The sequence below is a fragment of the Rhinopithecus bieti genome, unplaced genomic scaffold, assembly GCF_001698545.2.
Source record: "Rhinopithecus bieti isolate Rb0 unplaced genomic scaffold, ASM169854v2 scaffold_52893, whole genome shotgun sequence".
Classification (NCBI taxonomy): Eukaryota; Metazoa; Chordata; class Mammalia; order Primates; family Cercopithecidae; genus Rhinopithecus; species Rhinopithecus bieti.
The window spans coordinates 217,601-233,337 of record NW_016820680.1 but is presented as its reverse complement, the minus strand read 5'-3'; the positions used below and the strand labels follow the sequence as shown (position 1 = coordinate 233,337).

At 38.4% G+C, this 15,737-nt stretch overlaps 1 protein-coding gene across 5 annotated transcripts in view; it reads right to left on the bottom strand.

Moving 5' to 3' along the window:
* Positions 1-15,737, bottom strand: part of PARG (poly(ADP-ribose) glycohydrolase) — a 138,287-nt gene that overhangs the window by 49,545 nt on the left and 73,005 nt on the right. For all 5 annotated transcript variants that reach the window (XM_017859835.1, XM_017859832.1, XM_017859833.1 and 2 more), the window contains 2 exons: positions 14,899-15,056; positions 3,727-3,806 (listed from right to left, as the gene is read on the bottom strand). In XM_017859835.1, coding sequence (XP_017715324.1) covers positions 3,727-3,806; positions 14,899-15,056 — 238 coding nt within the window. The remainder of the gene's footprint in view (positions 1-3,726; positions 3,807-14,898; positions 15,057-15,737) is intronic.

Here is a 15,737-nt window from a genome sequence, read left to right as displayed (position 1 = left end):
GAGTTAGTACAGCTAAGTCCCGGGCTTCGATAGTGGGCAATCACTCTACTTGTCAGTTGCAGTCTTAGCCAGAGGAGAAATTACTGGTTCTAAGAGTTTACAGAACAAAGATGACATATTTTTCAAGAAGCAATAAATTTGGGAGGATTAAGATGAAGTACTATTAATGCAGTCAATAATTTTAGAGGATGAGATCCTTTTCTAGTCAGATTTACTTTTTTTAAAAAAAGCTAGTAGCAAAAGAAACAAATAAATCAGCTGGCCAGAAGTAATTTGTCTGATTCAAATCAAAGAACAAACTAAAAAGGCCATGCCATTTCTGTTTTCTTGAATAGAAAAAAAGCTCTTAAGGAAAGAGATGTCAGGAACTATTAGTGATGGCGGTGTCTAGCCCAGTGAAAGCCTGGCCATCATTCCATTCCTACGCACAATTCCACATTTCCTCGTTCTCAGTCAAAAGCACGAACCACTCAAAAACCATATGGAGCAGTTGCAGTAGAAAACAAAATTTTTTCTTAACATGGGTCTTACATTCTTTAGATATCTAATCTTAAGATAAATGGGTAACATATTTAAAACTCACAAGTAAGTGGTCAAACAACTCAAACACTAGAGAAGCAATTCCATGAATATGACAGAAAACATCTCTCTTGTCATTCGGTAACTTAGCAGAGAAGTAAGAACATCAAATGTTCTTCATATATACTAGGAGATGCTAAGAGAAATTCATAAACACTGCTGACAAAGCAAGAAAAGGCAGAAGAACATGGTTTCTTAGATTAACAAAAATGCCCTGCGAGCTTTCTTTCATAACAAGGCAACTTTCATCTCGGAATAGGATACGTTGGTTAATCAAATACTTCCCATAATAAAGTCACAATATATACTACCTACAGGTCATAAATTTTCAAAACCTGATCTATAAGATACTTTACCTAAAATATATAGAAAATAATTTAATTTGGAATGCTCTTTAAAATATTTCAGTCTCAAGATCTTCATCAAATATAAAATATACATGTTTAACAACACTGAAAAGTTAGTCCTGATGGAATTCTATTTTTATCAATTCTAAAAGGCATGTTTTTTCACATATTATGTTTCTGAAACTGGAATCATCTTTTAGGAGGTATCCTACCATAGTTCTAGAGGTGAATTTTCCCAGAAAAGATGTGCATCTGCTTCTGCTGTCATCTGGGAGCACTATCAGCCTGATATCATCCGAATTAATCCTTTGTGGTAGGCCTTTGTGGACCACACTGGTGGTGAGGCTGCACACCCAAAGCTTAGGGCTTGTGGTTCAAATTCTCAGAGAAATGTTTTTTTTTCCTTTCTCTATTTAGAGTCAAGGCTGAGACTTGCATGTTTCTTTATGGTCCCTTTTCTGGATGATAAATTAATTTCTCATTTATTCTTAGGTGTACCAGCCTCGTGGGTCAGGTCTCCTACTAAACTCCCTGTCCGGAGTGGTTTTTCCTTCTTAGAGGTATATAATGTAATAGCACTTTTTAAAAATAATCTATGACATCTTAGATTCGATGAAATATGGTATCTTAAATAAGTTTCTGAAGTCTATTGAGTAGGCTCCAGAACTTCTACACGACTCATTATACTGCAACCTCTTTTATTCTCTTTAGTATTTCCTCCTTAAACCGTTAACTTTACATACTGAAGACCAAGAGCAATGTTGTACTGCATTTCTACAAAGAACTTAATTACCATGTGTAGTGAAAAAGTCAGGAAATAAAATGTCTAGTTATAATTTATTTCTTCAAATTCCCAATACTTATAATGGCATATACATTTCTAGTTGAAAAAACAAACTTTTAGCTTTTTCCTCAAAGTATCTGAAATCCTAAAATTTAGAAAGCCAAGTTGGTTTTCAGAGAAGACATACGATTTGACTCCTAGGACAAAAAAAGTAAACTCTGTACTACTTAGTTATAATAATTCTACTTAGAACAGCAACTCAAAGTACTGGTCGAAAAACAAAACAAAACAAAACCAAGGAATAATTTCGATTAGCCTAGATAGCCAAAAAAAAGTAGTTCTTTTTTTTTTTTTTTTTTTTTTTGAGACAGAGCTTCCTCTGGTCACCCCAGGTAAAGTCAGTGCCAATCTCGCGCTCACTGCAACCTCCACCTCCAGGGTTCAAGTGATTCTTGTGCCTCAACCTCCCGAGTAGCTGGGATTATAGGCTCCCGCCACCGTGCCCGGCTAATTTTTGTATTTTTTTTTTTTTTTTTTTTTTCGAGACGGAGTCTTGCTCTGTAGCCCAGGCTGGAGTGCAGTGGCACGATCTCGGCTCACTGCAAGCTCCGCCTCCCGGGTTCACGCCATTCTCCTGCCTCAGCCTCCCGAGTAGCTGGGACTACAGGCGCCGGCCACCACGCCCGGCTGATTTTTTGTATTTTTAGTAGAGATGGGGTTTCACCATGTTAGCCAGGCTGGTCTGGAACTCCTGACCTCATGATCCACCCACCTCAGCCTCCCAAAGTGCTGGGATTACAGGCATGAGCCATCACGCCTGGCCTTAAATAGTCATCTTTTTAACAAATCATTACAAATTCTAATTTGATTTTGTGTCTCATAGGTCCAAATAATTCTGCATTTTAATATTTCATTCAGTACAGGGCACAAATCTGAAATTCAATAAGCTATGAGATAAATAATCCCATATCAAAGAAGCATATAATTTTCGCTTAAATATCAAAATCCTGATAATTGATTTCATTCTAAAAATTTAACAATGTCCAATAGCAACACATTCAAGGGCGAAAATGCCAAGTACACGGAATACAAGAGTAAAAGAAGGATATGAGAAAAATGACCTTAAAATGATTCAAAGACATGTTTTAAGACAATCCTACAACCCAGAACTGAAAAAAAGTCATTTCACTTGACCAGGTTGACCTCACCTACTTAGCACAAAGAAACTTTTGAGGTGTTCTGGTTTACATCCACTTGTAGGAAAGGCTACCCATTGATAATAGCTTACATTTATTAAGCATGTATCTTCTTGTTTAATATCTATAACTACCCTATAAGGTATTGGCCATTATTATATTATTTCATAGATGATAAAACTGAAGCTTAGAGGTGTCAAGAAACTTGACTACGGTCATTCAGCTTCTGAGATAAGAGTGGCAATACCAATCTATTATCACTGGTCATTACTAGCATTTGTTGGACATTTACTAATACTGTCTCAGCTGCTATCAGGTTCTGGGGAAGCAAGAATGTTAAGGTTCAATAGAGGAAGACGGAGATACAAAACTCAGTACAAAACAGTTTTATAAGAACTCCACAAAAGGCTTAGGGGGGCACAAAAGAGGAATGGTTAGAAAAGCAATGCGTTAGTTGACTTATGCAAATAAACTAGTGAATACTTCTTTAAATAAAGAGCATCCAAAATTTATTTCCTGGTCAATATACTTTCTCTGGTTTTTATTCATGAAAATCTTTTGACGTATATTACAGATTTCAGAGAATATGGGTCTGATTTCAGAGTATGTAAACCCCGCCCCCCCAACATTTACAGCATACATTTATGCTCATACACAATATAAGCATAAAATCTAGGTTATAATGTCGAATCATTACTACTGTTTCAATGTGGTGGGGACAGGAAGGTTTATGTTAAACACAAAATGTTCCTCACATGTCACTTGACTTGAACTGTTCCCATCAGCAAGAAAAATTACAGTAAGAATGAAAGGAATTTACTTTTCTCTGTGACTCTTCTAAAGTAGCAGAAGAGCGTTTTAAGTTTCTCTGGTTTCCTTGATGAACGTCCCTCAAACAACCTAAAAGAGATAAAAAACAAAAGAGAGTGGAAGATGAGTTAAAATGCCTTAATGATTCACAGAACTACATCCATATTGCTACCAAGTAATAAAAAGAAATAATTCTTCCAGAAGACAATTCTGTAATGATAAGAACTGGAAAACTGGTTTAGATTCAAATAGCATCTGGAGAGAACTGAAACCAACTAGAACCAGGCTTCCTCAAAGCTGTTCAAATCAGACGGCATTTGCTACCAACCACATTTCTCCAACCTATCTTCCACCATGGAGAAGGCACCATCTAGCCATCCCAGTCAATTAGGGTCAGTCAGTCAGTGCACAGCTACTTTCTCAATGGCTAATAACATTTACAATTCATAATGTTACTAGGTAGTTCAATAAGTAACAAAAACAGTAGCTGAAAAAAATCCTTATCTGAGTGTTTGTGAGGAAAGGAGAGTGGAGGGAAATGGGGGAAGGGACACAGGCAGGTATAACAAGATAACAGGGCTCAACAATCCCTGTTAATTGAACAACTAGATTCTTTTATGCACTGAATGTCTGTGCCCTCTCAAAATTTATATGTCGAATCCTTAATCCCTAATGTAGCTAAATTTGGAGATAGGGCCTGTGAGGGGGTAGTAATGGTTAAATGAGGTCATGGGGTAGGACTCTAATCTGATAGAACTGGTGCCATTTTAAGAAGAGAAGGAGAGTACTCTCCCTCTGCCATGTGAGGACAAGATGCCAGCCAATCTATAAGCCAGGAAGAAAGCCCTCATCAGGAACTGAAGCAGCAGCACCTTGATCTGCAGCTTCTAGCCTCCAGAACCATGAGAAAATACATTTCTGTTGTTTAAGCCACTCAGTTCTATCGTATTTTATTATGGCAGCCCAAGCTGACTAATAGAGATCCTTTGCATGATAACTAAAACAGTGCCTACCCTGTGTCATCCAGTTTTCAGCAACCCAGACTTGGATTACTTAATTCAGTTTCCTTTGAAATGACATGGCATTGTTATTGGTAACATATAATTCAATTTATTCTGAGGAAAGAAAAGCAGGGCTTTAAAAGCATTATGACCTGAGTAAGTATTCACTAAAAGATTTCTAACACAAAAGCATGCTTTTGAGCATCAGCTCTAGCTTTCCAAAGGCATTTACAACTTATAGAGATTCAGTGGCTATAAATGATGAGGTACTCTTCATCTGCCTCTAGTCATGTGCTCTGACTTTAAAACCAGAAACCCTTCAAGTAAAGTCCATGTTAATAAGTGCTGAAACGGGTAATTGTTTTTCATGATCACAAGAGCAAGCTTACGTAACTACGCTGAGAGGGAAAAGTTAATTCCATGAGACAATCCTATTGAGCAACTGAAATAAATTAGGAAAAGGAAAGGAAATGCAGATTTCAAATGGTTCCGTTTTCAATGATCTGAAATCTGTATTCAGGGCCAATTTCTGGAAAACAATTTATATGAATATTTATTTCCTAAAAGAATACTAATGTAGGCTAGTATTTTAACCAAATCTAAAATCAGATCTCTTTTAAAATAGTTTAAGACAGCCTGTGTGATAATTTTACTTATTTAAAAAAACATATCTTTCTAAAATATTTAATACACATACTCTCATAATCCAGTTGCCAGCTGAAAGAAAGGCTCTTTGACGGTGCAGGTTTCAGTGGCTTCTTCTAGAATAGAGTTTATTTAAGTCAAAATGAAGAAGCCACATGGCAGTTTAATTAAACATCCTATATCAATAAATACGATTTACTAAATGAATACCTTAGGCTCCATTGCAAAATCTCTTTCTAGGCTCACTATGTAGTAGAGGAAAGCAGTATGAATATAAAAGTAGCCACCACCTTTTCCTAGAGATGAACTGATGTACTATACAATTCAATTAAAGGATAAAAGTACTTCAATAGAACTATTGCATAGTGAGGAGAAAATGGCTGTTGCTCTTAAGCAATAATTCTCCAAAACATAGAAAAAGTGTCCCTAGCTTCCATATGTGGTCATCTGTGTATAAAATCACATAAAAGGTCACATACTTCACAACCATGATGACAAATTATTAACTTTAGGAGCCTCGTGAGACTGCAGATTTATTATCCTGGCAAGACAGACTTTCCTGGAAGATTTTATGGCTGTTATTATCAACCACTACAGATGAACACCATGGTTTATTTTGCAGGTCCAAATCTTAAAGGTACAAATCAAGCAGAATCTCAATGTACTCTGTTTATTCATTGCTCCAGTCCTAACTTCAAATCACTGTGTAACCAAATATGCTTTCCCATCTTCCTGATAGAGCAGGGGGAAGTGCGGGAAGTGTGGTGATGGCTGCGGGAGGTAAGAAGTGGAGATAAAGTCAGAGGAGATGAAGTAGGTTTAAAATTCTTGTGACAATTCTCAGACTTGGCTGTTGTGAAATCTTAAAGTTGTATGCACCGCCACTCAAATAAAATGAATTATCCTGATAGGTAAGCAAGTAAAAATAACATAAATAGACAGGCAAACAGCATGAATGAAAGTCATCCCAGGAGTGATATACAATCTGAGAGACAGCTTTTGGGGGTGAGGAGGAAAACAAAAGGACTGAGGCTGGAGCCCAAGAAAGGGGTGAAGGGGGAGAAGAAAGATGGGACAGGGAAGACAGAGAGAAGAGAAAGGCTGATAGAAATGGGGTTAGAGACAGAGGGCACGAGAGACACACACACACAGAGAGAAAGACACACACAAACAGGCTCAGAAACAAACTCACTCAGAAAGTGAGACCTTCTCATAATCATAAAGCATCATTCCCCGCCCCCACTCCCCCTTTTTAATTTAAACTTCCCAACACCTTTCTTTTTTAGTTTAGATTTTTCAAGTCCTGGGTATGTATATTTGAAGGCATATTTTAGGTCAGCAGTGTGCACCACAAACCAGGCCACAATAACTCCTCCACATGTAGGGAAGACATTTGGGCATTTAATTGAAAGATAATGATAGATTATTAAAGAAATCAAACAGAAAAAGCCAGTCAGGAAATCTTACTTTGTTCTAAACAAAACTGTTTGTATTTTCAAAGACAGAAGTCAGTCAAAGGTCAGATACTTATTAGCTGGTGTTTTTCTTTGCATACTTATTAAGGAGAAACACAGTTGAATAAAATCTTTCCCTGAATGGAATACTGATAACATTACTGGAATTTTATTCTAGGTATATCCATCCCCACCCCTGCCACAACCCACTATGCCATTTCAAGTTAAGTAATAATCCCATTAGTATACAGTAAATCAAGCCCAAAGCACTACAACCTCCATTTTAAAATACGAGCAAGTGATAATCCGGAACCCAGCCAGAAAGTCATTCCTGGCTCTTCTGTGAGGCACTCTGCCATATGGCCCCAGCAGCATTTTCAATCCAGGGAAGAGGCAGATGTAAAAACCTCCTGGGTTGACCACTGCTGAGACCCACAATTTATCTCTGACCATCTAGTTTCCATGCAAACTCAGAAGCATCAATGCTAATCACATTGGAAGCCTTTATATGAATGTTTAGGACCTGAAAGGCAAGCAGGGAAAAAGGTCAGGGGTATTTAATATAACTAAGCAGGCTGAAAGAACACAGCAATAAATAAAAAAGGGAAGACTTATTCAATTTATTGATGTCAGCCTCCCAACACATACTCTTACCATTTTTCTTATTCAACTAGCTAGCCATACCTCTTTTGAGATTAAATACACTCTCTCACACACAACTCCCCACTGTTAGAAACTATAATCGTAAATAGAAACTATGCATAAAAGGAAATAACACAATAAAATGCTACATAATCAGCTTAACAAATGGCTCATCAGATTAAGTACTGGATCTTTCAGAAGCTACATGAAAGCGGGGGACTTTTGGTTGTTTGGCATTTCTGGAGCACTCAGAGCATTTTGCTCATGACAAGCATTGAGATATAATAAAAGAACACTGAGTTTGAGTAGAAGACAGTGATCAAGTTCCAGTTATGCTAACAATTCATTTACTCTCCCTGAACCTTATCGTAGAGAGGTTTCCCTACCTAGAAAATTCCATAGACAGAATCAAAGCAAGTCATCAAAAGACAGCATCAATGGTGATGTACAATCGTTGTTCCTATTATTTGCTAGCTTAGGCTCATTAAAACACACATCATCTCACAGTGAAAGGCAAGTGCAGACATTCTGGCTGCTTAGGATTCTCTATAACATTGTGGAGACTAACACCGGGCTACCTGCCTTAATTCATTTTCCGTGTTCTGGTATCCAAAAGAACATCCATCACCTAGGAAGACAAGAATATGCCTGATTTCAAATCTTCAATGGAACTACTTAAACTCTTATTTGGTGAGAACGCTATCTGCTGCAAGCTTAAATTCGTCACGGTCACTCTGGACTTACAAATGGCTTTAATTCATTTAATAGATCAATAATTATTTCTAAAAATAGTTCTAATTTTTGACTAGCCATGAAGTAAGAATTATTAATTCAGTTCATTCAAAGGGAGACTGTGTAGCAGAATGGTTAAGGACACAGATTCTCAAAGGAGACTATATCCTGCGTTTGAATCCCAAGTCTACCAGTTACTGTGTTAACCTGGTGAAGTGATTTCCCTCTCTAAACTTCCATCTCATTTTAAAAAAGAGAGTAACAACAATTCCTAATCAATATCTAATTCATATGGTTAATGTGGCAAGTAAATGAATTTCAGATAATGCTGAGTAAGCTAAGGTCCTTGAGCTAAAATAAGGCATTACATAGTTTTGCCCAGCAAAAAAAAAAAAAAAAAAAAATCAACATTCATTTACATAAAGTAGTTGCATTGTTCTAATTAATAGTCCCTTCATTTAAAAAAATGGCCCAACCTTGATTCCCATCCCTCCCAACATGCTTTCAGTGCTAACTAGCTCAGTCTTCAGGATAAATGACCATGTACAATGAAAAAGATAAATCTGCCATTGCCAAGAAGCCCCAGACTTCCCCACTCAGAAGTTTGGCTGAAAAACAAAGGTCTTTTAAAATTAAAATATATATTAAAATTGGCCCAGTGCAGTGGTTCATGCCTGTAATCCCAGCACTCTGGGAGGCCAAGGCGGGCTGATCACAAGGTCAGGAGATTGAGGCCATTCTGGCTAACACGGTGAAATCCCATCTCTACTAAAAATACAAAAAATTAGCCGGGTGTGGTGGCAGGCACCTGTAGTCCCAGCTACTCAGGGGGCTAAGGCAGGAGAATGGTGTAAACCCGGGAGGCGGAGCTTGCAGTGAGCCGAGATCGCGCCACTGCACTCCAGCCTGGGCGGCAGAGCAAGACTCTGTCTCAAAAAAAAAAAAAAAAAAAAGAAATAAAATGCTATATGCTGAGTAAAGTAAAATAGGGTGAAGTAGACACAATGACAATGTGACTATGGAGGTGTAATTGGAAAGAAGCTATCCACACTAGCTTTTTTGGAAAAGCCTCAAAAAATCCATGAAATTCCACCCTCAAAATCACATTACAAAGATTGTCCACTCTTTTTAACTTTGTGTTCAGCTTGATTTCTGACAACTGACTTGTTCTTCCCCTAACTCTTTATTCTTCTGCACATAAAAGTAATACCTGGGCTGGGCATGGTGGCTCACGCTTCTGAAACAGGTTCTTTATATACCTGCAATTGCAGATTTCAATGATCTGTGTTTTCTCTCAATTCTACCTCAATTACTAACAAAATCAGAGGTAGAAGCTATGTTTGATTACATGTGGCTTAAAAATGAAACATCTCGTAATTCCTAAGACTAAGATATAATATGAAAAGTAAAAGACAACAGACTGAGAACAAAGCGTCTAAATTATAGTCTTAGCACTCTGCCACTAACCAGCTCCATCACTCAAAACAAGTCACTTAATTCTCAAATATTTCACCTGTAAAATTTATTTTCATTCATTCAACAAGCATTTATTGAAGGCCTACAATGCATGAGATTTTGTGAAAATAACAAAGAAGAGGACAGTTAAGATCTCTGCCCCACTGAAATGATTAAATAAGCAATTATGAAGTAGTCTAGGTGGTACAGTAGGAAAAGTAGGGGACAGTAAAGGCGCACATCTGGTTGTACAAACCTAAGAAGTACCCTGGATGCCTCTCTCCACCCATAAACCAACTCTGTCCATCACCATCACTCTGGCTACCCCTTCAAATGTCTCCACACCTCTGTCCCCTCCCCTACACTATCCCAGTTACCACCCTCTATCCTGATGCATTGCAATAGCCTCTCCAATTGGGTAAACTCAGTTACTCTGGCCCCCCCTCTGCTTGATTCTCACATTACAGCCAAAATAAACTTTTGAAAATGTAAATTTGAACACGTGTGCTAGTCTCCCTCTACCCCCATATCTAATCCTCCAATGACTTCCAATTGTTTTCAGATGGCCTAGTGAGGCACAGCATGCTCTAGCCTCCACCTACTTCTGCAGCCTCTCCCATCTCCATGCTCCTTCTCACTCTCTGTGCTGCAACCACACTGTCTTCTCTCAGTCTCTGGGCATGTCAGGTCCTTCTTGCGACAGTGGCTTTGCACATACTCTTCCCCCTGCCTAGAATGCAACCATCTCTCCTTCTCCTTGGCAAAACTCCTATTCACCCTTTTGTACTTAATTCAAAAGTTGCGCTGGGCATGGTGACATGTACCTGTAGTTCTAGTTACTTTGAAGACTGAGGTGGGAGGATCTCCTGAGCCCAGGAATTTGAGATCAGCCTGGGCAACATAATGAGATCCAGTCTCAAAACAACAACAGCAAGAAAAGTTACTTCCTTAAGGAAAGCTTCCTTTATTAAATTATATCTTTCTTTAATAAAATGTCATGGTGCTGTGCACCTCTCCAGAGGTACACAGAAGCTAGCATAGGAACCTAGAGTAGCAAACCTATCCTAGCAGAATCTGAGACACCAGAAAAACTGATACGTGAACTGAGTATTGAAGGAGGAATAAAGGCCATGTGGAAAAGAGAAGGGCATCTGTGACATGAGGTTTGAAAATGAGATAATACTACGTAACAGTAAGAACTCAGAAACTGGTTTCTCCTTTCTCTGTAACCTCAAGGCACTCATTATACTGTGGGGAATATTGCAGTTGCTCATGTATATTTGAACTAAACACTGACTAAATACCAGTATCTAAAAACAAACTTAGCTACTGTACAAACTTGAAAATAGATTAAAACATGCCCCTTGCAACTAATATTTATGTAATCAAGGGGGCATATTATACATATATTAAAAAAAATACTATCCTGTTCGCTAACACTAGGATTTTGAAGAAATTTTCTTAGATAACATTATTTTTCATTCTTTGCTGCCCCTTCCTTAGTGTTGATAGTGAAGAATAATCGTATATAATAACAAATTATCATCAATATTTTAATGTTTGAAGGTCATAAAAATATAACCCAAGAATTACGACAGTCTAAGAGCAGCTTATATTCAAGTCCTCTGCTATACTTTCATCTGCCAAACACATAATAAATGCACTGAAATGTCTAGTTTTAAATTTTAAATTAAAATTTATATTAGGAACTAACCAGCTAAATTCTAGAATTCATCTTAAGAGAGTAACAACATTCTCCAATTTTAAAAGGCTAAAAATATGGCCTTTGGGGCTGACACTCTGATATTGGAGAGAATTGTGAATTCATTTCTCTGCTGCCATGTGGAGTTATAAGAAATGCTGCCCATATGAAGTAAGTTGCATTAGAAACAATGACACTCTAGCAGCAATAAGCACACCTATCACCCAGATGCTGGTCTCTAAATACCACTGTACAATAAAAGAAACCAGGAATCCTTGAGAAAATCGTTGATTCCAGGATTGAGGCATGGAAAATATAAGATGAACCCGGAACAATGTATGATTCCAGAAAGAAAGTTAATGCTCAAAAAAAGGATGGGGCTTATCAAAAGAACATAGGAGTCAACCTGAAGGAGCCATAATGGCCAAAGCTAGAATAATTAAAGCGGTAAAATAAATAATACTATTTAATTTAAACTCACACAACGAAATAAATATCCATGAGTCCATTCTGATATTTTAAAAACAGGGGAAAAGAGATAGCTCTTCCTTACAATGGAACTTCAATTAGCAAATGTAGAAGAAGAAAGCAGAAAATTCATAATGGGCAAACACTACAGTAATAATCATTGCAGACAAGATGCACCAATGGATGCTAAAATTAGTAGGGATAAATGTGAGGCAAAACAACATTTGCATAGTGTTTTATCTCTTGGAAAATATTTATTAATCACAAAAGGAAATATATGGTAACTTTACAGTGGAAAAAGCCAGCAGACACTACCTTAGCCAACTGATCACCAGTAATAAGAAGTATGATCCCACTGATACGGTGCACTGAGGACACAGGATCATTTCTGTGGTATTCTGCCAAAAATGCATGACCTCATTCCAATCCTGAAAAAACATCAGCCAAACCCAGATTGAGAATATTCTCCAAAATAACTGCGATGAGTACTCTTCAAAACTGTCAAGATCATGAAAGAAGAGAAAAAACAAGGAGCATGTTGGAGGAGACAAGGTAATTAAATGTAACTGGGATTCTGGGTAGGATCCTGGAACAGAAAAGGATACTAGAAAACTGGTAGAATCAGACTCGGTGCAGTGGCTTACACCTGTAATGTGAGCCCGAGGTGGGCGGATCACCAGAGGTCAGGAGTTTGAGACCAGCCTGGCCAACATGGTGAAACCCCATGTCTACTAAAATTACAAAAAATTAGCCAGGTATGGTGGCACATTCCTGTAATCCCAGCTACTAGGGAGGCTGAGGTGTGAGAATCGCTTGAGCCTGGGAGGCAGAGGTTGCAGTGAGCCGAGATCTCGCCACTGTACTCTAGCTTAGGTGACCGAGCAAGACTCTGTCTCAAACAAACAAAACAAAAAAAAAAAAAAAAAAAAAAAAAAAAAAAGAAAGAAAGAAAGAAAGAAAAACTGGTAGAATCAAAATTAGGTTTACAGTTGGCCAGGCATGGTGGCTCATACCTATAGCCCAGCACTTTGGGAGGCTGAGGCAGGAGGATTGTTTGAGTCCAGTAATTCGAGATCAGCCTGGGCAAAACAGCCAGACCCAATCTCTACAAAACATTTTTACAGATTAGCTAGGCATGATGCTGCATGTCTGTAATCTCAGCTACGTGGGAGGCTGAGAAAGACTGCTTAAGCCCAGGACTTCAAGGCTGCAGTAAGCTATGATAGGCCACAGTACTCCAGCCTGGGCAATACAGTGAGACACCATCTCTAAAAAATTTTCAAAAATAAAGTAAGGTCTACAGTTAATAACATTAAACCAACGTTAATTTAATTTTACTATGGTTACATAAGATGTTAACGCAAGGTGAAGCCAGCTAAGTTTTATACAAGAATCCTTCGTACTATTTTTATAACTTTTCTGCAAGTCTAAAATTAGTTCAAAGTAAAATGTTTTTAAAGAAACTGTATTAAAAGGGCAAATTAAAATAAGTGGTACACCCAGCAAGGTGGTTCATGTCTGTAATCCCAGCACTTTGGGAGATCAAGGCACCTGGGGTCAGGAGTTCGGGACAAGCCTGGCCAACAAGGTAAAACCCCATCTCTACTAAAAATACAAAAATTAGCCAGGCGTGGTGGCACGCACCTGTAATCCCAGCTACTTGGGAGGCTGAGAAAGGAGAATCGCTTGAACCCAGGAGGTGGAGGTTGCAGTTGGCCAAGACTGCGCCACTGCACTCCAGCCTGCGTGACAGAGCGAGACTCCGTCTTTANAGGTGGTTCATGTCTGTAATCCCAGCACTTTGGGAGATCAAGGCACCTGGGGTCAGGAGTTCGGGACAAGCCTGGCCAACAAGGTAAAACCCCATCTCTACTAAAAATACAAAAATTAGCCAGGCGTGGTGGCACGCACCTGTAATCCCAGCTACTTGGGAGGCTGAGAAAGGAGAATCGCTTGAACCCAGGAGGTGGAGGTTGCAGTTGGCCAAGACTGCGCCACTGCACTCCAGCCTGCGTGACAGAGCGAGACTCCGTCTTTAAAAAAAAAAAAAAAAAAAAAAAGTGGTGTTACTGCATCATTCTACTTTGGAGACAAAAGCAGTATGGCAAATAAAAGTGGGTTTTGTTTGTGTGTCCACTCTATGACTTTATCTCCTACTCTGCATACTGCCCACCCTCAGAGGCACGCTCTAGGTGACCAGGGGCAGTGAAAGGCATTACACACAGCCTGCTGGGAAAGGGGCACAGATTACAGCAATTTTCTCAAGTCTCACACTGAAATCAGGGAAGAAAACTCATATATTCTATTCATGGGTCCCATAAAGATAATTCTCAAGTGAAGAAAGAAATAGAGGTGGGGATATGGGAGCAGTGAGTAGGAAGGAAGAAAAAACACTGATTTGCCAAGAAGATTCTTTACAGTATTTTTGTTTGTGTAGAAGACAGAGAAAGTAGTTACTTGGGAAAATGGCTGGAATCTAAAACTTTATCAATACCTTCACACTGTATTAATTTAGTCAAGTAGTTTGAACATTCTTTTGTTTTCTTTTCACACTGATAAATTAACCACGTCTATAAGGGGTCAAAATCACCTTTCATTTTCATCAAAACAATTGAATTTTTTAAGTCTCATAAGACAGCTCATGACTTTATACTCTCATTTTATAAGACTTTTGTAGAAAGGAGGATTTTTCCTCTACCTTTCACAGTATTTCAGCATTAAGGAATATAAGCACAACAAAAGTTCTCATGAATAATCAAACTGAAGAGGCATGTGGAGTCCAGAGAACTGGGGAATCATCTGAGAGGACAGAAAGAACATGGGCCCTGGAGCAAGACAGGCCTGAAATAAAATCTCAGTTCTGTGACTTAACTAGCTCCTGGATCCCAATCAAGTTCTTTTAACCTCAATGAACTTTAATCACCTTGCCTGCAAAATGGTGAAAATGTCACTTAAGTACTGTAAAAATTAAATAAGACAACGGCATATAAAATGCTTGGCCTATGGAATTCACTCAAAAAATATTATTAGTTCCTTCCACCTTTGTCTTTTCATTGTTAAAGAGGTGTTTTCTGAAAACATACCGATTGAAGTTAATGTCTGGGTAACTAGAATACTCTGATTTCATCTTAGCATTTCGTCGTGGAAATGTGCAGAAGAAAGCATTAGCTAAAAGACTGGCAATCTGTTCCTGCGACATTGTGATGGAATGATTCATCTTCTGTTTCAGGAGCGGTATTGGCTGATAAAAGAAAGAAAAAAGTACAGACGAGAAGAGCAATAATTAGTTTAGCAATTTCGAAAGCAGAGGCACCAAATTGCATTTGCTAAATTAAGGCAGAAATAATTTCAGGCCATTCTTGAATCCTTAAATCAGCAATATTGTTAAAGTCAAGGGCTGTTTATCAGGGATGATTAAGAAAATGTACTTACTTGACAAACTGCAGATTTCTAATCAATAATAATGGTAGTGAAGAAAATATAAAACATTACTTATTAGTGAAAAACAAGATTGCTTCAGCAAGTAAATAAAAACACATTGCCCATTTAATGAAAATTAAAACAAAAGATGAAACAAAAATATGTAACATTGCTTAAGCTAAATTTTGGTCTTATTTATATTAAAAATTATTGCCCAGGCCAGGCATGGTGGCTCACGCCCATAATCCCAGCACTTTGGGAGGCCGAGGTGGACAGATCATGAGGTCAGGAGATCGAGACCATCCTGGCTAACACGGTGAAACCCCATCTCTACCAAAAACACAAAAAATTAGCCAGGCGTGGTGGTGGGCACCTGTAGTCCCAGCTACTCAGGAGGTTGAGGTAGGAGAATGGCATGACCCTGGGAGGCGGAGTTTGCAGTGAGTCGAGATTGTGCCACTGCACTCCAGCCTGGGCGACAGAGCGAGACTCTGTCTCAAAA